The 23,186-nt window shown below is 49.8% G+C and overlaps 1 protein-coding gene across 1 annotated transcript; it reads right to left on the reverse strand.

The window, feature by feature from the left end:
* Positions 1–22,907, reverse strand: MMRN2 (multimerin 2). The gene is made up of 7 exons (XM_055425298.2): positions 22,687–22,907; positions 14,552–14,680; positions 14,359–14,465; positions 14,179–14,259; positions 13,301–13,465; positions 11,351–13,132; positions 1–7,777 (listed from the first exon to the last, which is right to left on the reverse strand). The coding sequence occupies exons 1-7, from the start codon at positions 22,848–22,850 to the stop codon at positions 7,392–7,394; spliced, it is 2,814 nt and encodes a 937-aa protein (XP_055281273.2). The 5' UTR covers positions 22,851–22,907; the 3' UTR covers positions 1–7,391.
* Between the last annotated feature and the right edge of the window lie 279 nt (positions 22,908–23,186).

The raw sequence follows: 23,186 nt of genomic DNA on the forward strand, positions 1-23,186 counted from the left end.
TTATTTTCCTTAAAATTTATTTTCTAATTCTAAAAATATGTACACATTACAGAAATATCAGAAAACCTAGGAAAGAATAAAGAAACAAATGAAATCATTCAAAATCCTATTGCCAGATAGTGCCACTACTTAGATTTGAATGTTTCTTTTCAATCTTTTTTGCTGCTGCATGTTTTTTACAATGTTAAGGTCACAGTGTGTTGTTATATATCACTTGAAAATATAATTTTTTAAAAAATTGACTATATAGCATTCCACTAAGTAGATGGAACAATTTGTTTTTATAATCCCCTGTTGAATATTTTGGTTATTTTCATTGAGAAAATATAATCAATGTCTTGAACATCCTTGTATATAAATCTTCATATACTTATTTTCTTGGGTTACACTCTTAAAAGTGGAAACAATGGATGTGAACTTTGAAAAGTTCTTCAAGGTGAAAAAATCTGAGATTATTGATAAATACTGCTACCTTGCTGTCCAAAAAGGTTTCTCATTTACACTCCCAAGAGCCGTGTAAGAGTGCTCATTTCACTACCTAGCCAGGTAATTTCTTGCAAGTTTTTTCTCTTTCTGCTAATAGAGTGCCTGATTTCTTGCCTGAAGCTAGCTTCTTTTAAGAGTAGTGGAGTCCATTTATCTGACCCTAGTGTTCCTGCTGCAGCAAATGCTTTTTTTTAAAGCTTAAACTTCAGGGAAGTAAAGGGAGCTTTCCTTCTCTTCTGTAGCAACATCATTTTCCCTCCTGCACTTGGTCTCACCACCTATCAGAGCTGTTTTCAGTTGTGTATAAATTCAGACATTGTGCCTTGTGATGCCTTTTCTTAGGCATTTGAACATGTTAAATCCTCATAAGAGATTTGGGACTAGTTGATGTCTCCCCTCATAAAAAAAAAAAATATATATATATATATATATGTTGGGAGATACCCTATTATAGACTCCTTATCCTCATTTAGTGTCAATGTAAGACAGTTTCTTGAAATAATAGCATGTTGTGCAGCTTGATAATGAAGAATCAGGGATTTCTGGGGCCTATCAAATACATGCCAGTTTTTTTCCGTCTCTAAAAAGCTGACTTGGACTTCCCTGCTGGTCCAGTTGCCACAACTGTGCTCCCAATCCAGGGGGCCTGGATTCGATCCCTGGTTAGGGAACTAGATCCTACATGCTGCAACTAAGAGCTTGTATGCTTCAACTTAGATCCCGCTCAGCCAAATTTTTTTAGACACTGTTCTTCTGGAAGAGCCTAATGCTTATAGGTAGTTTTAAGCAGACACAAATTCAGTCATTAAGTCTTCATTCTCTGCGAGAAATAGTTACCTGCCTATTGCTAGTACATGAGCCATTTCTGGCACTTCATACTTCAGTTGGATGCATATTCCCTAAAAAAAAGCCTGACTTCAACCCTTGGAGCAGTGCAGCCAAAGTGGACACAGTTCAATGCAGGTGACTGGCCAGAAGTATAGACAGAGGCCATCTAATGGCAATGTTACTGTTGCAGTCATGGGGAGTTAAACACTGTGAGCTCACAGTAAGAGCAGATGGGCAAGTCACCCTGAAGTTGGGAATCGGGAAGCAAAAACTTAGTTCAAGTACAAAGGTACATGAAAAAAAGTAATTCAGATAGAAGCAGAGACTGGAGCTGAAAGGTTAATCCATAATTACCTTTTGAATTGCTATTGAATTATTATTCTCTTTTTTAGATGCAATATGTGTGGCCTACCTACTACTGCTCTGAACTTTATCTTCCTGGTTGTTGTCCAGTTACTTGCACAGAGTGAAATTCAGAATGATTCCAGATGCCCCGGTGCTCCCTACCCCCACCTCACTAATGACCTAGATTTTATACAGGGAACCTGAAATGTTACCATTGTTTCAAAAGTCAATATGAAATTCTTACATTCAAAGTATTTTTAAGCAAGAGGAAGAAAGACCTTGGGCCTCTTTTTTTTTTTTTTTAAGGTAGGGAAAGCCTTTTTTGAAAGCAACTTTAGAATCAGGTTGAAGCACAGCTGTTGCTCCATTCTCTGTTGCTCTCCTGTGTGACTAAAGTCCAAGTAAGTGTTGAAAACCACTAAAAGAAAGAATGGAAAAGCTGTGGCAAAAAAAGGACCAACACTATTGGGGAAAGCATTTCAATCAAGCACTTTAAAAGCAGTTTTTATTATTAATAATTGACTGTCCCTTCACACTTGGCTAGTAGTATTGTTGAAGAGAGATTCTAACTCGGAAGGTTCTGCTGCATGATCTCCAAGTATCCCTGTGGCCAGTAAGAAGTCTGATACATGTCAGATTCAGTCCTTTTTGGTTTAACTGAACCCTTTTCATTCAGGAAACACAATTTTGTTTTTGATGTTTGGAAGTTTAAACTTGCCATGTCTAGATGTATTCATTCTGTTTCTCAGTACTGATTGGGTCCTGTTGATCTTCCCTTAGGAATTTTTCTTCCATCACTTCTCTACTCTCCCTCCCCTTTTACTTTGCTGTTTATAGAACTGCCTTGGACAAACAATAGGTCCCATGGATGTTGCTTCCATATTTCTTACAGGTCTTTCATATGTTTCATCCTGCCTTTTGCTTTGCTGCCCTCCTGCTGATTGTTATTTCAACTTACTTGTATTTTGAAAAAATTTCAAACTTCAAGAAAAGTTGCAAAAGTAACTTTGCAAAGTTGCCATTTACACTTCATCCAGATTTATAAACTTAACGATTTGTCACGGCTGCTTTGCCATTCTTCATGTATACAAGAATTGCAAAGGCTCATCTTGGAGTGTCTGTGTACAGACATCCACATCCACATACTTTTTTCTGAACTACTTGGAGTAAATTACAGAGCTCATGCCTCTTTACCCCTGAATCCTTCAGAGATACTGTTACATAGCCAATTATGTACAATTTTCAAAATCAGGAAAGTTAACATTTACACCATAATGATTATCAGCAATACCATAGTCTGAAGACCTTATTCAGGTTTTGCTCGTTGTTCAGTGCAGTCCTTGAGCACATTTTCCTGGTCCAGAGGCTGCCTAAGATCTTGCATTGCATTTAAATGTCCTGTCTCCTTATTCTCCTTCAATCTGAAATAGTTCTCTAGCTTTTGTGTCTTGCGACACCAAGATTTTCTAGAATAAAGGTCAGTGATTTTCTGGACATGATGTTTGTATCCTCAGGGCATCCCACCAGGATGCCATGGCATCAGTGTTTCATTGATGGTGTCATTGATGAGCCCTTTTTAAGGTGCTACTCACCTAGTTTCCCTGCTGCCAAGTTCCTGTTTTCCTTTTGTACTTAGCATGTTATAAGAGATACTTTGAGACTGCATTTTAACATCCGTTGATAACTTCTACATGAAGACTACAGACTGGTGATTTTCTGATTCCATTTTTACATTTACACTTATTAATTGGCATTCTGCTACAAGGAATCCATCTTCTGTTTTTGTTTATTTTTTATTGTCAGTATGGACTCTCATTCAATAAGTTATAGTCTGTTAGGTCGTTTTTTTGTTTTGATGCTCAAATTGACCCAAACTTGGCTACTGTGAGTTCATCAAGGTGGTGCCTGAGTCTTTTTGACACGTACCCATCGTTTTTGAGCACTTTTTACTTTTGGGCTCATGAAGATGTTCCAGGCTCATCTGGTGTTTTCCTTGCCCCCGCCATTGAGTTAGCCATTTCTCTTTGGTTCCTTTTAGGGAGGAGGATATTTAGAAACCAGGATCTAGGTGGCAAATAATCTATTTGAATTTCCAGTTTCCTGTGTTGTTTCTAGAGATTTATATATTGCAAAGTTTTTGGTTTGTTGAGTTTGGAACGTCTCGTTCAGGACAGTGGATTTCCACAAATGTTTAGCAGTTTGGGATAGTTGCTCATCTGTGTATTTGTGACTCCCTGCTGAACCCAGTTCTGTGTTCCTTGGGTTCCTGGTTTTATCAAGGAGTGATGGAACTTTCTATTAGAACAAAAATAAGTAATCCTTTCCTCAATCTACTCAAGAGGTTTCAGGCTTTCCCCACTCTGCATGTTTACCTCTACAAGCAGAAAAGAGTTTTGTCATTGTCAGGCCAGGTTTGGGGGAGCTTTCTTCATGGAGGAATGATGCTCAGTCTGAAGCTGGGAGAGGAGTTTTTGAGATAAACATCACGGGAGAGGAGAGGAGCTTCAGAGTCTGAGGGGTTTTAATAAACATTTTTAATAGACCATATATCCTCTTCACAATGTTTCTGAAATGAGTTGTTTTGACATGTTGTGGTCTGTGGAGACATAGCTCAGGATTCACTCCAGAAGTCTTGACTGTGATAAAGTCACATGTATCCTCTGGGTGTGGGAGGTTCTTGTCTCTAAGTGTCAGTAGCTGCTCTATGACTGTGCTCGGGATTGACAGGCACTGCTCGAGCTCAAGACAGAGGCCACTGCTGCCAGCTGCTTATTTAGCTCAGGCTGCCACAACTGCCCCTCCTCCGCAAACCAAGGAGGGCTGAGTCTGAGTTCAGGGATCCCCCGAAATCACTGCCATCTCTCAGATGTTTTGAATTATGACTTCCTATTGCTATTTCATTTTGTGGTTGCTCCCTTGTACTTCCTGTTTGATAGGAGTTAACTAAAATTTCCTGATCTGCTTATGGTGGAGAAGGCAATGGCACCCCACTCCAGTACTCTTGCCTGGAAAATCGCAAGGACGGAGGAGCCTGGTGGGCTGATGTCCATGGGGTCGCTACGAGTCGGACACGACTGAGCGACTTCACTTTCACTTTTCACTTGCACTTTCACTTTCATGCGTTGGAGAAGGAAATGGCAACCCACTCCAGTGTTCTTGCCTGGAGAATCCCAGGGACAGGGGAGCCTGGTGGGCTGCCATCTATGGGGTCGCACACAGTCGGACATGACTGAAGTGACTTAGTAGCAGCTTACGGTACCATTCTTGTTTTTCAGTAATATTTTTGTGTATTTTTTCTACCATCGGATTTAGGGAATTCTGATACCACTCTGTGCATGAGTCATTGTCTTGTTCTGGATACCACAAGTGAAGGGTGTTTTAACACTTGCCTGGATAACAGGGTCTCCTTTGGGGGCACTCGAACAGACTCTCCACCCTGAGACATTAATGGAAGAAATAAGAAATCCATCAGGGACTTCTCTGGCAGTCTAGTGATTAAGACTTTGCCTTCCAAAGGAAGGAGTATAGGTTCAGTCCCTGGTTGGGGAGCTAAGATCCCACATGCCTCATGACCAAAAAAACAAAACAAACCCAAAAAACAGAAACAGTATTGTAACTAATTCAATAAAGACTTTAAAGATGGTCCACATTAAAGAAAAAATCATGAAAATAGATCCATTGAACTTCAGAATTCTTGACAGTCTGAGGTCCTAGTTACTGAAGTATTTAAACAGAAAATTTATACTTGATACTAAGATTTTGTGAAATTTGCACAGAAAGCACTCTATTTGAAAGAACCATTGTCTCCAGTTCTTACCCCCAGAAACTTCAGGAGTGATTTATCCATGATTCTGGAAGAGTGTACCAGTTAGCACTTTTCATTTATAACCTCCCTGTTAAATAGCACCAGCCATATGCATAAGGACATGTGCCCCTTACAGAGGATATCAGTTCACTCTGATTATTATGTGCAGTAAATTCCAAATGAAAGTCTTAAAAGATAAGGCTGTATTACCCTAAACGTCTCACTTCATCATCAGCACAGCCTGACCAGTAATAGCAGGACTGAATAAAAAGAAGACACAGCATGGTCTTCTAGCAGCAAGGGTGACCCGGTACTGCCTTTCCAGACTTTGGTCAGGAGTGGCCCAAATATGTCATATCTGGTGTCAGGATTACTCTTACAGCTGAGCTGCAGTAGGCAGGAGGCCCTGGCCAGAAGGAAGAGCAAAGGAGTCAAGAGTTGAACCTGTGGTCAAGATAATAAAACACCTGAGTTGTTAGACCGACCACCTCATACACAGGTGGAAAAGTTCAAGAGTGGTTGTGATTTACCCCAAGGTCAAACTGTCAGTGGCAATGTAGCCTGGCATATTGTTCCTTTTAACACTGATATTTTAGCACATTGAGCACACCACGCTTAGTGGCAAATAAATTCTGAGGGACAAATTATTTGAATTCAGGAGCCCTGGGAAACAATGAGAGGGGCCAGGAACCTTGTTAACTCTCACAGGCAACTCTGTCCTTTTTCATCACCCAGACCAATCTGGTTTTCTTATGGACAAAGGTATATCCAACAAATAACAAACACCTACTACCAAAGTAAAAATGTTTTCTGACACGTAGATGACTGCTTTCTCAAGCCTGTTCTCTTCAGGATCTGTAACTTTCTGAAAACCATACATTGATGTTGTGGGAATAATTACAACTCTAAGCTGTACTGTGTAATTGAGTGTTCTGTGGATACTACAGCAGCCTCCAAGTGTTTCAAGTAGCGTTCACAACTGAAATTGTGAAGTCACATCCCAAGTAGTTTGACTGCCCCATATTTCTACTTCACCAAATTTTGTGTTCTCCATACTGGTTTGCTTTGCAAACCAGCCAGATCTGAAGGGCATCACTTTATTCCAAAGTTGATAATTCATTGAGGGAGATTTTACCATCTTCCTTCTCTTCTCTCAGCTACCTTCCTGTTGAGAAATGATAACAAGAACTGGGATGGTCATAAGCTATTGGAGAAAGCAAAAAGGTAAAGGCTATACACTTCTAGTTCATCTTTGTCATGGCTTGGCCTTGACCCTGTGTGAGGCAGGAAGAAAAGGGAGTAAAGTTAAAGTTACAAGGTAAATTCACAAGGAAGGACTGAAACTAAGGAAATGATACTAATTTGTGTTTCCCTTGGTTAACTCAACCAGGTCTTTTGTCTCCACTTTTGACTGATAGTCACCAGACAGTTGTTTCCTACTACTGCCCCACAGTAAGTAGAGTAGCTTCCAATATTGTCCCAAATGTCACTTCCATTTAAACATATTCTTTTTGGGAAAGAATGATTTTCTAGCATAAGATGAAGAGGAAGCAGGAGAAAGGTTTAAAGTGTTGTATGTAAGTTTCCAACCACAGGAGGAGCAAAACCCCAAAGCAGCTGCAGAACACAGGGTATGGCCAAGAACTGGAGTCCAAGCCATGCTGCCTCAGAAGGCAGACCGAACCAAGATTCACACACCCCGGACCAGGTCCTGCCCGGAGAGAAGCATTCCAGTCTTTCTCATTATTAAGAAACAGCCAGACCCAGTGCATCTAGAGAGAGGCCACAAATACCATATTGTCTTTGCAGAAAGTTTCCAGGGAAAAGCTAGACCAACTGGATGGTCTCCAGACCAACCCTGGCCTGAGCCCCAGGCCAAGGAGAGCTGGACAAGTCCACAGTGTCTGGTCAGAGCTATGCTTGGTACTCAGGTCTTGAACATCAGGAAGCCCCCAAATGCAGTGCCTGGTGGGCTTCTCTTCATTATTGATCCCTGGGTTAGCTCAAACCACACTCTCTCACCCTTTTGCAGTTCAGCCATAGCAAAGGTTGTTGCTGGGCTCCCACCCCTCTGCTCCTCAGTGGTATAGACAGGGGTCCGATGGTGACCTCCAAACACCAGCTGCCCAGTGCCTGGCCCTGGACCAAATTCAATGCTCACTGCAAACAGATAGACCCCACGCTCAGGGGCTCGGAAGTAGCCATGTTCAGGGAAGTAGCTGCTGCCGACGTTGATGTAAGCAGTGTTGAACTTCACTGTCTGCAGAGCAGTGGTCCCTTCTGAAAAGCTGGCGTAGAAGGCCACAGGGGAGCCTGGAATACAGGAGGAAAGCAACAGTGATTCAGTCCTTTGCTCCCTCAGGTGGGGAATTATACCGAGCCCTACCTTCCTCACCTTCTTAACATGAGAAAGAGATCACTATTTCTAGATCTGCTGCTGCTAAGTCACTTCAGTCATGTCCGACTCTGTGCGACCCCATAGACGGCAGCCCACCAGGCTCCCCCGTCCCTGGGATTCTCCAGGCAAGAACACTGGAGTGGGTTGCCATTTCCTTCTCCAGTGCATGAAAGTGAAACGTGAAAGTGAAGTCACTCAGTCGTGTCTGACTCTTAGCAACCCCATGGACTGCAGCCTACCAGGCTCCTCCACCCATGGGATTTTCCAGGCAAGAGTACTGGAGTGGGGTGCCATTGCCTTCTCTGCTAGATAATCTATAGATATTCCCAATAGCAATGTATCTTGAGTTAACTGGCTGATTCTCAGCATTTCACTAGTTGACAGGAAAATACAAGTCTGTTGTCTGTACCGGTGTATATTTTAACAAAGCTCTTTCTTGTTTAATCCTTCTTTCCAACGTACTCGAGAGAAAAGCACCCGGAATGAGGAAGCTGAGTAAGTGGCACCTAAGGCAACGTGCTTTGTCAATGACAGACGGGACCTGGAACCGAGGTCTCTGACTCACAGACTCCTGCAGCCTTCAGGGGGTCTTGAGATACCCAGGGGAAAGAGAAAATATTACCTCTCCTCAAATGCCAACCCTGGTGAGATCATTAAGGAATGAAGAGTGGTTCTTACTAGATGTTTAGCTCAGAACCCTTGACAGAGAAGAAAAGAGCAGGTGGGTCCAGGCAAGAAGAGTCTTTTCAAGCTGATCATGTTAATATTTTCAAAATGTTGCACCCGAACTCAGGGAGGGGAAACAGGCCCAGAAAGGCAAGGCTTGCTCCAGATGACACACTAATAAATGGCCAAACTGGGAGGAACTAGCTGGGGTCTCCTGACTTCTGGGAAGAATCAAGTTAGTAGGTCTAAGGAGGGTAAAATACACACAAGAGGCCTGGAGCCAGAGGAAGCCTCAGTGGATGGGGGCTTTAAATGTGCATTAATTTTTTTTAAACACCACCCTGTAGAGAAGGGGGACAAAAAGAAGCAAATGTAGAAAAATATGGGCAACCTATTGAAAATGCGTTCATTTTCCCAGTACCCCTCGACTCCCCCATCCTGGCCGCGCACTGATAAGGTCGTGTTCCTCATGCTCCATCGTTGTTCCCTTAAGCTAAGGTCTCTCCGCCCCCTCCACCCCTCTGGAGACCAAGCTCCCCATTTCTTGGGATGAAACCGAGGCCCAACAGGAGGAATTTACATAGAAGACTTGAGTCCCAGAACGACAGCCCCTGCACTTAGCCTGTAGGTCTAACAGCGACAAAATGACAAAATCTTGCTTTTCTCTAGTTCTGGAAGGTTTTCTGGAATTAGTTGAGAATAGTTTTCCTGTCTGTGTGCTGCCAGCGGCTCTGTAGTTCTCCCAGAACCCAGGAGGTGGCGCACTCGCCCCGCTGAAGGAAGGCCAGCCTAGCGTGCCCTCTGCCGGAGGCCCCAGCCAGCCAGTGGCTGGATGTGCTCCTTGCAAGTGGAAGGGTTGTGCTTTTCTGTTGGCCAGCAAGTGAACTCAGTGTGCTTCCCTGCAGAGCATAGAATCAAGCTCCATGGCCTCCCCATATGAAATTTTTAATTTTAAGAAAAAAATATTTAACAAAATATTTCAGGGGTAAACTCAAGATAGCTAAACAATCAGGCAGTTTGAGGCCTTGTACCACTCACAGATGTAACATGTAAGAGTGTGGTGGGCAGCCTCATAGCCACGGCCTTAGAAATACTGGAGAAATGGGAAAACTGACATGTTTCTGCTAAATATTAAGCCTTGTGCTAGGTTTTTGGCAACGTATCTGCTAGTCCTCCAGACAACCCTTTGTTGTAGGCAGTGGTCCTCCCTTTTACAGAGGAAGAAACTGAGACACAGAAGTGGTGCTAGAACCTGTATATGTCCACTGCTCCCAGGGTGACCCTGGTTTATGGGGCCACAGTGCAGAGTGAGTGGGAGTGGGACAGGCTTATGGTACGATCCTCCACAAAGCCTCAGACCGTCCCCATGCCAGGCATACACAGCCCAGATGGCAGCTTTGTCCTCACCCCCATGTTTAGGTGAGGAGGTAGCTGTAGCCCTAAGGCCATCTTCTCTGGCAAGGGAGTCACTTGAGTAGGGGTCCACTTCCCAGGGCCACACTCAGGGGGGTCAGGGAGGCTGGCTGCTCATCTCTTCAGCCTCAGAGCCAAGTTTTCCAGGGCCCTGTATGGACCCATTGAGGGCCTTTCACAGGGGAAGAGCCAGCTCCCTAGAGACATCTGGACTGGGTTTCTCTGAGCTGCTTATGAGCTGTGTGAACAGGACACTTTCTTGACTAAGCTTCAGTTTCAGGTAAGATGGCAGGGATAATGCATCATTGAGCTGTTGTGATGATTCAACACGGCAAGGCCCAAGAAAGGCACTGCAGGGGGCCTGTCTCAGAGCTGCAACATGGGTCCGCTGTTAGCAGAATGAGCTCCTTTAGGATCCCAAGGCCTTCCCCTGTACTTGTGGGGCGCTGCCCCTGGCAGATGACACCATACCTTATCCAAACACTCACTTGTACATAGCAGAAAGCCTAAAGACATGTGGTGGGTGCAGTGGGATGGGGAAAAAGGCTGAGATTGAGGGATTTGAGGGTGTGGTTATGGAGGAGAGGGCTTCCCTGGTGGCTCAGACAGTAAAGAATCGGCCTGCAATGCAGGAGACCCATGTTTGATCCCTGGGTTGGGAAGATCAACCTGGAGAAGGGAACAGCTACCCACTCCAATATTCTGGCTTGGAGAATTCCGTGAACAGAGGAGCCTGGTAGGCTACAGTCCACGGGGTCACAGTCTGACACGACTGAGCAACTTTCACTTACGGAGGAGAGAAGCACCCCCACTCCCTGCCCTACTGTTGGAATGGCAAGCTGTCACTGGTGTTTAATGAGCCTCAGATGTCTATGTGGTGGGGCTCGGTCTGCTCAGACAGTTCAGTCCTGTGACTTCTACCTCCTGATAACCCAGGTAGCTCACTGCTGCTGCTGCTGCTAAGTCACTTCAGTCGTGTCCGACTCTGTGTGACCCCATAGACGGAAGCCCACCAGGCTCCCCCGTCCCTGGGATTCTCCAGGCAAGAACACTGGAGTGGGTTGCCATTTCCTTCTCCAATGTGTGAAAGTGAAAAGTGAAAGTGAAGTCGCTCAGTCGTGTCTGACCCTTAGCGACCCCATGGACTGCAGCCTACCAGGCTCCTCCATCCATGGGATTTTCCAGGCAAGAGTACTGGAGTGGCTTGCCATTGCCTTCTCCGCCAGGTAGCTTATACTCCTAATATTTCCTAGTTCTGCATGGAAAGTAAGTCAAAGGCAAAGCCGGCCCTGAGTAGTGGCGACTGATGGTCATCCTGCTCTCCTTCACCCCTGCTCCCTCTGAGGCAGAACAGCTGTTGGCAGATAGCAGTCCTAGACCCCATCCTCCTCTCAGGCCTAGGAACTCACCTGCCTCCCAAAGCGCTGGCCCTTTGACATGCGCATCCTCTAAAGATTCCACTTGCTTCCGATCCCTCCTCTTGGAAGCTTCCAGGCCTTTCTGCTGCTTCTTCCCTTTCCTGTTCAGCATGGCCTGCAGCTTCTCCAGGTCCAGGCTGACGTTGGCTGCCACGAGCCCTTGGAAGTTCCCGAAGAGGCTGTGGAAGAGGCGCTGGTGCCTCTCCAAGCTACTCTCAGTGGTGGAGAGCTCCCCACGAAGGCCGTCGAGGGAGCTGTTGAGGGAGGAGACCCAAGAGGCCTCACAGCACCGACCCACACGCTCCATGTCCGAGCTTAGGCGCTGGAGCCCCTGCGCCAACCCAGCCAGGTCCAGCCCACCGACCTCCTCTGGTGAAGCGTCCCAGCTGGGCTCCAAACGCGCGGTTTGCCGGCTGGCCCCTGAGGCCTGTTCCAAGGCAGTCACCCTGGCGGCCAGCGCATCCCAGCCCAAAGCCTGCTCCTGCAGCCCGCTGGCCGCGTCCATCAGGGTGAGGCGGATCTGTTCGTAGCGCAGGGGCAGCGTGCCAGGCCCCTCCTCGGACATCTCCTCCATCACCTCCTCCCCGAAAAGAGCGGCCAGCACGGCCTCGTGCCGCAGCGCGTCCTCCAGCAGGGCGGAGAAGGAGCTGTGCAGCTGGCGGATCTCGCGGCGGATCTCGGTCTCTGCGGCCCGCAGCGCGCTCACCTCGCCACCCAGGGCACGCAGCTGGCTCCGGAGCCGTGCCGCCTCAGCCCGCGCCCGCTCACCCTCTGCCTGGTGCGTTTCCACGGCCAGCGATAGGGAGGCCACCGTGTCGCTCAGGGCCTGCAGCGAGGAGCCGTCCTGCTGGCGCCGCTCGTCCAGACTCACCTGGGTCTCCTCCAGGGCTCGCGTGGTGTCCCTTTGGTCCTCCCGGATGACATCCAGGTCAAAGTAGAGTTTCTGGCAGTTGCAGTCCTTGACGTACTTGATGAGGTCCGCGTGGGCGCCCTGGAGGTGCTGGAGGGTCAGGTTGAGCTCCAGCAGCTGCCGCTCCATATCCTCCTTGTTCTCCTCCATGATCAGGGACTTCTCCATCAGGATCACCCGCAGCTCTCGCAGCGCCGTGTGGTTCACCTCCAGCTCCTGCACCTGCCGCTGCACCTTGCTGATCTCATCGAAGGTGTCGTCAGATTCCGAGTACAGTTCCTTGATCTCATCCACGTGCCGGGCCAGGGTGGCCTTCATGTCTGCCAGGGTGCTCTGTAACGCCTCTTCCCTGTGGGCAGTGGCCACATGCAGGGCGGAGAGGTTCCTCTGCAGCTGGCCCAGCCTGGCGTTCAGGCTCTCTGGCTCTGGCCTTGCTCCTGCCCCTGCTGCTGCCAGGACCAGGCTGCTGTTGATCCCCACAGACTCCTGGGCTTTAAGGAGCTTCTTCAACTTGATGTCCACATCGGTCTGGACCTCTGAGAGGGACTGGTGCAGAGACAGGCGTTGGGCGTGCAGGCGGTCCTCCACGTCCCGCCTCAGCTGGCCCACCCTCTGGGCGTTCTCCTGAACCTTGGTCTCAAATTTGGTACCAAGCTCCTGGAAGTCAGCTCTGGCCACAGAGCTCTCCTGGACCCTCCTGAGGGCCTGTCGGTTGGCCTCCACGTCAAGAGATAAGTTTCTTATGACCTGGGAGAGGTTGTGTAGGCTTTGGTTGAAGCTTCTCCACATGGGGCTGAGATGTCCTTGCAGGAAGGTGTTGATCTGGGGCAGTAGCGCTTGCTCCAAGGATCTGCCTGGAAACTCTGCAACAGATGCATGTGTTCATACAAGCCCTGCAGGAGCAGGCACCCTCCCCAGGGGGTGACTGAGTGGGGGGGTGGCTCTGAAGTTTGGTCCTTCCTGCCTCCCCGTCCACTCATCTCTTAGGACATGACCAGGCTCTTCCTCAGCCCTGGGAACCTGCCACTCACCAAGCTCTGTTTGATTTGCCTCAGTTGTTGCCACTGTGAGGTTGCTTGCCCAGGCTTCCCACAGGCCTGGGAGGCTGTCTGCCATCTGATGGATGTCATTCTGGAGATCTCCCAGTTGGTGTTCCTGCTGCTCCACTGTGTTGAGGATCTCTGCAGCTGGATGACCTGAATACACGTGATAAGTGTCAGACTTCCCTGGCCTGAGCAGAACATGAGGTGCAGGGAGGAAATTTGGGGACTGAAAGCAGGGAGGTGTGTCCTGATATCCTCTGAGCAGGAGCTTAGAAGCCTTTAACTCCAGAAGGACAGATGCATGGCAAGTGAGCCCTCACCCTGACCGCTGTACCAACAGCAAACCTGACTGATCCATCAAGGCATTCTTTCCTCCTTGGTCTTAGGGACATGGCTTCTCCACATCATTATAGGCAGCCCTTGTCAATAGACAGGCGTTCACCATATGATGAAGCATTCCCGTCCATGGCCCAGCCTTGAAAGGCCTCAAAAATGGTGTCCCTAGGTGGCTCTGCTGTGCTGACTCAAGACCAGGGACAACATGGCTTCCTGGTCCTGGTTAGCGGGGATGGAGGGAGGCTTCTTCCAGACCATGGGGGCTGATGCAATTCAGGGGGCAAGGAGGGTTCCAGAAAATAGGGTCAAGGGAAAGGGTACAAGTGCTTGGCCAGAGCAGGTAACTCAGGGCCCTGTGAGCCTTGCCGCTTTGGTGTGAGGGCGAGGTGACACAGGGCCACAGAGGAACCCCTGCCGATTCTGGGGACAAAGCTTCCCTGAAATGGCACTGCCCTATCAGAGGACAATGGGCTTGGGCACATGAATTCTTTCTACCTGTCCTTCCTGCACCTTCCAGGAAAGCAACATACCAGATTCAAAGTCCACTGGCCGATCCCAAGGCTCCTGGAGGCTATCACCTGGATCTTCAGGCTCAGGGATTGCCGTAGGATCTGCAGAGAAACATCTGATATTAACTCCAGAGGTTAAAAGGGCTGCGTGACCTCTTGGGTCAGAGGTTGAAGGGGGAGGGAGACCCCAGAGAACCCTACCGTGGTGCTGGCAGTCGGGGCCCGCAAAACCTGGGCAGCATCTCCAGGCCACGGAGGCCAGCACCTTCTGCTTGACCTGGTACACCGGCTTGTGAGCCACACGGTACCTGGGGGAAGAGGGCTAGCTCAGAGACTCTAGGGTGAGCCGGCACAGAACCTGGACGAATGGCCCACCCTGCTGCACCGCACTCACATGACTTTGACCTTCTGGCAGTTCGGAGCCCCCTGCGGACATGGCTGCTGTGAGTGGACAAGGAACTTCTCGGTTCTGCAAGCAGCTACGAAGGTGACCAGGCTGGACTTCTGGTAGGGGCACCAGTTACTGGGGGAAAAAAGCCAGAAGAGAGGGCTGCTGAGCCACAGCCAGGTCTCCTCACTTCCTAGAGGTCAGCAGGGAGCCAGTGCAGAGCAACCGGCCCCTGCCTTTGTGCCCCACCCAGTCCCAGAGATTCTGGAATCCATTAGCCTGAGAAGGGAGTGCTCTGCATTCTTCATCCTGCTGCTTCAGAGCAAAAGCCCTGTGGATCCTGCCTGCAAGGGCACCTGCTCCATTGCCTTCCAGGAAGCACCCCAATTCCCAGGTCAGCACAGAGAGGTGCAGGAGCCTCTCCCCACATCATAGAGTTGCCCCCAGAGTCAGGAAGGGCTCTCCCTGTTTCTGCTGGTGCCAGGGAAGCAGTGTGGTGCTGCTCCTGGGTTTGAATCCTTCATACCTTCTGGTTGTGTGACCTTGAGTGAGGCACTTAGGGAGTTTTTGTTTCCCATCATGGAATGGAGATCACAACACCCTCCTCCAAGTGAGTATCAAGTACCTGCCTCCTTCCAGCTGCCTAGTGAACATTGCTGTCCTGCCACCTTCTGGCAGCCGGCTCCCACTCCCATTGCCACTGATATTGTTCCTCACTGGAGATCTGGCTGTGGGGATGGAGAAAGGACTGCTAAGGAGAAGCCAGACTGGGGAGGCTTTGAGTGCCAGCTGAGGACTGGGCTCTGTCCTGAAGGCATGGGGAACCATGGAGGAGCTTAAACAGGAAGTGACATTAAAGAGCCACCCTGGTTCCTGGGTGCAGAAGTGTGGGAGGGGGCGAGACATAGGTGGCTACATCAAGGGTCTTGGTGCGTAGGGGAATGGGGTAACCATATTGATTTGGAGTGCTGAGACCACGCATCCTGCTTTCCCACCTGATTCTCAGAAGCCTTGCAGCCAGCCTGTACCCTCTCAGCTGCAGACTGAAAAGGCTTGTCAGGAAAATGACCCCCGACTTGAGGGGAAAGATCTAAAGAGACTGACCCCAGGGGTTTCCCCCAATGAGTGAGCCCAGCAGAGCATCCTCTATCAAAACAGATCACAGAGCCCGACCCATCCACCCAGCTTCCAATCAGTTACCTGACCTCTCTACTCTTCAGTGGGTAGACATCCAAGAACGACCCCTGAGGAAAACCTCTTCCAAAAGAGGGAGCTCAAAAGGAGCAAGTGGAAGAAAATCAACTTGAAGAAAACCAGAACTGTGCAGGGAGAAAAGAACTTCCCCCAGATTTGCATTAATATTCCCAGATTGACAAAAGAACTTATTGCATCCAAGAAACAAGAATAGGAAGCTACTTTAAAAATGGGAGCAGAACACTGAGAGCCCCCAAAAAAAGAACCCTTGAAATTAAAATTATAATGGTAGAAAGGCAAAACAAATTTAATAGACAAGTTAGAGGATAAAGTTAAAGACATTTCCCTAAAAGAAGAACAAAGAGAGAGATAGAAAATAGGATAGAAAAGTTCAGAAAAACAGAGAACCCATGTTGGGAATCCAACATCCAAACAATAGGAGTTCCAGAAAGAGAGAACAGAAGGAGGGAATCATTGATGAAAACAAAAACAACCGAAGGAATATTCCAGAAGAGAAGGACTTGGAATTTTAAATTCAAAGGGCCCACCAGTTACCCACAACACAATGAAAATAAATGCACAGCAAAACACATCATTGTGAAATTTTGGAACTCTAGGACTGAGAATGATTCTACATTTCCAAGCCCCCCTCCACCCCACCCCCACACACATCAGTAATTAGAACAGCCTTGAACCTCTCAACAGCAATCAATGTGTGTGTGTTAGCCACTCAGCTGTGTCTGACTCTTTGCGACCCCATGGACTGTAGCCTGCCAGGCTCCTCTGTCCATGGGATTCTCCAGGCAAGAATACTGGAGTGGGTTGCTATTTCCTTCTCTACTCAACAACAATATCAGACACTAAAAGACAGTAAAGAATCACCTTCAAAATACTGAAGGAAAATTATTTCCAGTTTAGAATCCTATACTCAGCCTAACTATCAGTTTAAGGAGCACAAAATGAAGACAATTTCCACAAGCCAGATTTTAAAGCATTCCCCCCTGCCCCAGGACCCTTATCAGGGAGCTAGTAGATCAGTAGTTTGCAATCTTACCATCAAATCTTCACATCAGAAGCATCCTGTGGCACTTTAAAACAATGACCCACTTCAGGCCAGTTAAAGGAAATTCTCTGAGATTAAGGCCTGGGCATCCCCATTTTAAAGCTCTGTGGGTCATTCGAAGGCACAGTCCAGGACTGAGGACCACTCTGCCAGAAGTGTTTCACCAAAACAAGAGAGAACACCAAGAAACAGAAGAACAGCATCAGGAAACAGGAGTTCCGGCACAGAAATGAGAAGGGAGACCCCAGGACATGACAGGCAGGGGGTGCATGAGCAATGGTCCAGCCTGGAACATGGTTGGAGGCTCTGAGAGGGAGAGGCCTTCAAACACCTGACAGGAATGAAAGTGGAGCGCCAACGTGGACACCTGGCCAAGAGTTTGGAACTGAATGATGACAAAGACACAGATAACTAAGCGGAAGGACACAACTAAAGCAAAAATGCAGACAATTGCTTATTTCAGGAAAATGAAAATTGTGCAGGGGTGGGGGTGGGGGGAAGGAGGCATAGGCTTTCCAGGACATACAGACTGTTGCATCTACTCAATTTGGCCATTGTACCGTTGTAGCAGGAAAACGGATATCGACTGTATATAAATAAACAGGCATGGCTGCATTCCAATAAAACTTTATTGACAAAACAGGTGGGGGCCCAGATTTGACCCACCATTCCAGAGTTTTCTAAGTCTTGCTCATGGGTGTATATCACTAAAAAAAATAATAATAATTTCCACCTGGAAGACAAAATACAGGTGAACAGGTAAGAACATCTTGGAAGACGAGTGAGGAGTATCTTCTCTAACTGTCATGACCGACTCTAATGTCAAGGAATAAAAACAGTGGGGTGTGAATTCCTCAGTGGTCCAGTGGTTAAGACTCCATGTTTTCAATGCCAAGGCCAGGAGTTTGAACCCTGGCCAGGGAACTAAGATTTCACAAGCCTTGCAGTGCAACCAATAAAATAAAATCAATCCAGAAAACAGTGGGATGTTGGCACAAAATACATCAAAGACCTGGAAGGGGCGTGTACATCCCCATCGCCAAGGGACTATTGAATGGTAGAAGGGGCACATGAAAATCAGGATGGAAGCAAGGGTACACACTCAACACAGAAACTGTGTATTGTGAAAGAGCTGGGCCCAGAGGTCAGGACCTGGGTGGAAGTAAGGTGGTCACCTGTTTAAGGTCACCTGTTAAACCTCCTGTTTAAGGCCCCATGGAAATTCCTGGAACAAGCTCAGATCTAGGGAGAAGTATTTCTGTAACCCAGCTGTTCTCAATGGGACATGGGTGGGGAGGAGGAGTGGTCCGTCCCACTTGAATCTGGCAAGGAAGCACAATGGTAAAGAATCTCCTGCCAATGCAGGAGACACAGGTTCAATCCCTGGGTAAGAAAAGATCCCTTGGAGAAGGGAATGGCAACCCACTCCAGTATTCTTGTCTAGAGATCCTTGGACAGAGGAGTCTGGCGGGCCGAGTCAAATATGATTGAGCAACTGAGCACAACACACACATGGTTGACATAGCTCTGGGGATGGGGATGGTGATGCTCCTGGCATCTAGTGGGAGGAGGCCACAGTCCCTTCCCTCACAACAAAGAGCTAGCCCCAAATGTCGATAGTGGGAGGCTAAGAAACACCCACTGTAATAAAGCTCTGCTTTTCACATGCTCTCTGAACTGTGGCAGAGGATCCAGAAGGCCTGCACCCTGAGAGCACCGGGTCTGGGCCAGCCTGCTGGGAGTGACTGGGACTTTCCACCTCAGGTTCCTAGAACTGGAAGCGGTGCTGCCCACCCTTCCTGCCCAGGAACTTTCTCTCCAGACCTGCCCAAACCTCAGGCTCCAGTGGCCACTGTTCTCCCTGCCCATACTCCCCTCCCTTGGCAGCTCCATGCCCTTGGCACAGAACAGGCTGCTGGCCCAGAAGCCCTGGGAACATTCCTGACCTTTGCTTTGGTTTCCTACAGCTCTTGGCAGTTTCTTGCTGGTCCACTGAGCCCCCAACCCTGCTCGCTGAAGTGCCCCATTGTTCTCACTGCCTCCTGGCTGGGCGCCCGGGCCCTCTTGGCACCTTCATCTCCCAGTGGTCTACCAAGAGGCAGGTGCAGGTCTAGAAATGAGTGTGGGGGGTCTCCAGCCTGGTTTGGGCCTGTCCTGGGCCTCTGACCTGGCCTGACTTGACGCCCCCCCCGCCAGGCAGGAGAGAGTCTGCTGCCCACCTTAGAGCTTTTAATTGGATCCGGGAGTCCTGGACTCTCCTCCCTTCCTTGTCTTTGGACTCAGGGTGACCTTGAGCAAGGCCCTTCCTCCATCCTAGAAATGTGGAGAAGATTCCCACTTCTAGCCGCTCCCTGGGGGTGGGGGGTGGGTGGGGTGAGGGGAAGGCTTTGAGGAAGGGAGAGAAAACCTCAAGCAGGGAAAGGGCTGTTGGCCAAAGCCTCCTGAATTATAAATGTGCTGCAGTTGTGGCCCTTTGGGGCACTGAATTGCTTCTTAACCAGCCAGTAAAACCCACATCCAACTGCCCCTTAAGCCTGTCTGTGAAGGAGGTTGTGTTCTCAACATTCTTGCTTTCTGAGGCCCTGAATGCAGCTGTGAATGTGATGACTCCAGGGGAGAATTTTGCCAGGCTTGGTCCCTGAGCCACAAAGGGGCCTGAGCAGCGGAGCCCGAGGCCCACTTGGTGTCCAGCCAGAGGCAGGATTCCTTGAGCGTAGCTCATGCTAGTGAGCCTCTTCCCTATTCGTGCCCAGGGCCCTGTGCCTTGGAGAACAGATACAAGGGCGGAAGGTGTAGCCACGGCCCAGAGACCAGAGTCAGGGCTCCACCCGGCTCCTGTGTGACTTGCCGAGGTATGCATGACTTCTCTGGGCCACAAGCTCCCAGCTGCAACAATTAGAAACACTTCCTGGGGTGACACTGATACTGACTAGCCCAGCTAGGCTGCTGGGAGGAGCATCTCCTAGACTCCCACCCCTCTTAGGGGAGACAAAACAGGACAAAACAGGACACCTGGGGTTTGCAGCCCAGCCAGTGTAGGCCTGAAAGTGAAAGTGTTAGTTGCTCAGGCGTGTCCAACTCTTTGTGTCCGACTCTTTTTTCTCTATGGAGGAATGCTGGAGTGGATAGCCATTCCCTTCTCCAGCGGATCTTCCTGACCTAGGGATCAAACCTGGGTCTCCCACATTGTGGGTAGATTCTTTACCATCTGAGCCACCACAGCTATATAGCCCTATATAGGTGGCAGCCCCACCCCTCTGAGCTTCCCAGCATCTAAAGTGGAGAGAACAGTGGCCACCTTGCAGTACTGTCATAACCAAGTAGAGATAGGATGCCTTTTCTGGGTCTTTGCTTAGTCCCTACAGCAGTGGGTTCGATTCCTGGGTTGGGAAGATCCCTGGGAGAAAGGAATGGCATCCCACTCCAGTATTCTTGCTTGGAAAATTCCATGGACAGAGGACCCTGGCCTGCTACAGTCCATGAAGTTGCAAAGTGTTGGACACGACTGGGTGACCTTCACTCTCTTACCACAGCAGACTCAGTCCTGCCTGGGAAGTGGCCCTGCATCTGAGGAGCCCATATCCTAACCTCTTGCTCTCCCAGCCTTACAAAAGCCTGGGAGCAAAGAAAGAACCTCTTCCTCACGATGTCCAAATGCCCACGTCACTGGCTCTACACTCGCCCAGCTCTACAGGGGCTGGAGGACCTAGGAAACACCAACCACGTTCCTCCTTCATCCTGAGATCCAGCACCAGGTTGGTTTGTTCAAGCTTCTCCTTGCAAATGGTCTCATCTGGGTCTGTGTCCAATGCCTGCCTTGGCCCCCAGGCCCCAGATAGAGGTAGGAGGGACAAATGCAGGGCAGATTGGCTCCAGCAGCTGTGAGGGAAGAGCCACAGGCTTGTGCTGGGTGGTGTGGAGCCCCTGCTTGAGTGTGGAGAGCCTGTTCTGCCTCCCCTTCCCCTGTGGCCGGAGAGGGGCTGGGGCTGTGTTTCCGCCTCTCCCTTCGTGGGACCACGGGAAGCAATCAGCCTGAGGAAGCTGTGCTGTGCTTCCTTCCTTTCTCACCAGCCCCTCCGGAGGCCTTGACAACCTCAGCTTGACCTGTGGGGCCTGCAGCTTCTGAGTTGTGGGCAGGAGACCAGCAGGCTGCTGGGAGCCCCCGGAGGGTCTGGAATCAGGGATGCCCTCAGATTCCTGCCTGGGCATTCCTGGGCCAGAGTGCCCTTGTGCAGACGCCCACACGCACTGGGGCCATCAGGCCATGGCTGAGTGACTCCCTCAGGCCTTGAGCAGTCCAGAGACCCACCCTCCTTGGGACTAAAGGAATTCATACCTTCCCCACAGCCCTGGTTCGGGCGGGAAGGCGGGGTGGCGGGAGACTGGGGGAGAAAGAGGATATCTCCTCCCTCCTTCCCATCCTCTTGGGCCCCTCATACTCCCTTTCATCAGGGGGAGGTAAGCTGCCAAGAAACAGGGGCTGATGGCTTTGGGGAGGGAAGGCAGGATTCTTGGTCCTGAAATCAGAGCCTGGGTTCCCCTGCCAAGAGCCACCTGTACTCCCCGCTCTGAGCAGAAGCGGGAATGGGGCAGGAAGGAGGTATCTCAAGGCCCAGCTTCTTCCCTCTCCTCCCACAGGGCCGCCTTTCCATCACTGAGGGGCAGGGCACACTCGCTTAGTCGGTCCTCCCGCCTCTCCCTGTCCAGTCTGCTTTTGGGAAAGTGTCCAACACACACTTTCACCTTGAAGCATCAGAGCTATATGAGAGCTGTCCTGGGCAGATATGGGCCAGGCCTACGTGACAGTGAATCTCAGTCAGCCCAGGAGACTCTGGTGATTGTAAATGGGCCCCTCTCACCCTCCAAATCCACATGGATGCTCCCAACCAAGTCTGGTTCGTGGGTGGAGGTGGGAACAGTGGGGGCGGGGGGTGGACAGACACCCCTGAGACTGGAACCAGAGTTTGATCTCTGGAGTCAGACTCAGAACTGGGCTCTAGCTCTCCTCAGCTGTGTGACCTTGGGCCAGCTGCTTAGCCTCTCTGAGCCTCAGGCTCCCCTATAATCAGGAGGGGATTAACAGAGATAACACTGGGCAAGATGCCCAGAGAAGGGTTTGATAAATGGCACCTGCTGCTCTAACTGAGGGGTACCCTGAGGAAGGACTCGCATTCCCAGCTCCTTATCAGCAGGAGGATCCCTGACCCTGGACAAACAAAAGGACTAGAAAATGGTGTCCCAGTCTAGTCCTAAGTCCATTCTGCCCATCTCCAGAGGGGTGCTGAAGCAGAGCTCGCTGGATGCTGGAGCCTCCTTTTTGTTCTGGAAATAGAGCAGGGCATCCTCTCTGCTCAATGCTCAGCTGTTAGGGCCAGGCTGAGGGCCTGTGCCCCTCCCCAGGCACTCAGATCCAAGTTCGGTCCCCAGGAGCGTCTGTCTTTCTAGGGATTAGGCCAGGCCAGCCTCAGCCGGGTTCAGCTTTCAGAACTGAGTTCCAAGAACAGGAGCCACTCCCAGGCCAGCTGGAAACTTCCGGAACCACAGCCCCTCAGCATCTCCCATACTGGTGTTTGATGGCATAAAGTGCTCCTGCCCTGTCCTGCCCAACCTCCAGTCCCATTCCCTGCCATGGGTCAGGCAGGGAACTCCATGTGGTCCTTAGGTCCTGGGGGACTGGGGGTACCCAGTCCAGACTGGCTGGGGGTGATCTTCTAAAGGCCAGCTTGACCCCTAGCGCCTCATTCAGCTTCACAGCTGGTTCAGCAGAAAGATGGTATAAACCTATTTCACATACAAGTAACCGAGGTCCTGAGAGCCCCTGCTTTGGCTGAACTGGGACTGAGATCCTGTACCACATCCTCCCCCAGGTCCAGGCCCTCCTTACCGTCTGGCAGGGTCCCTGCCGGTGTCCTCAGCCTCTGCCCTCCAGACCCCAGGTGGCTGGGGGTTGTGTGGATCAGAGAAACTGGTACCAGGGGCCTGCGCCCAGGTCCCCAGCATCCCCCAGCCCAGGGGCGCCCCCAGGCCAAACAGCAGTGTCAGGATCATGCTGGCTTGGGGCAGACTCAGCTTCTGTGGTGACTCCAGAAAGTGCCAGTGCCGGTGACGTTGTCTTTAAGTCTCAGAAGGAAAAAAAAAGCACAGGGACAACAAAGAGAGGAAGTGGCCTGGGCCGGCCCACCCGGTGAGTCCCGTCCGGCCCCGCTTACCCTCGGCCTGGCCCCCACGGGGGCAGCCAACAACGCAGGCCGGTTCCTGTGGCCGAGGAGGACTCGGTCAGGGACACTGGGTGTGGGAGACACAGGGGGAGGTGGTCCCGCCAAGCACGTCCCCATGGGAGTCAGAAGAAGTGCACCAGCATTGAGGTGGAAGGAAGCGTGTCAG

Source organism: Moschus berezovskii, chromosome 12, assembly GCF_049115385.1.
Source record: "Moschus berezovskii isolate FMDL1 chromosome 12, NW_MosBer_1.0, whole genome shotgun sequence".
NCBI classification, from domain to species: domain Eukaryota; kingdom Metazoa; phylum Chordata; class Mammalia; order Artiodactyla; family Moschidae; genus Moschus; species Moschus berezovskii.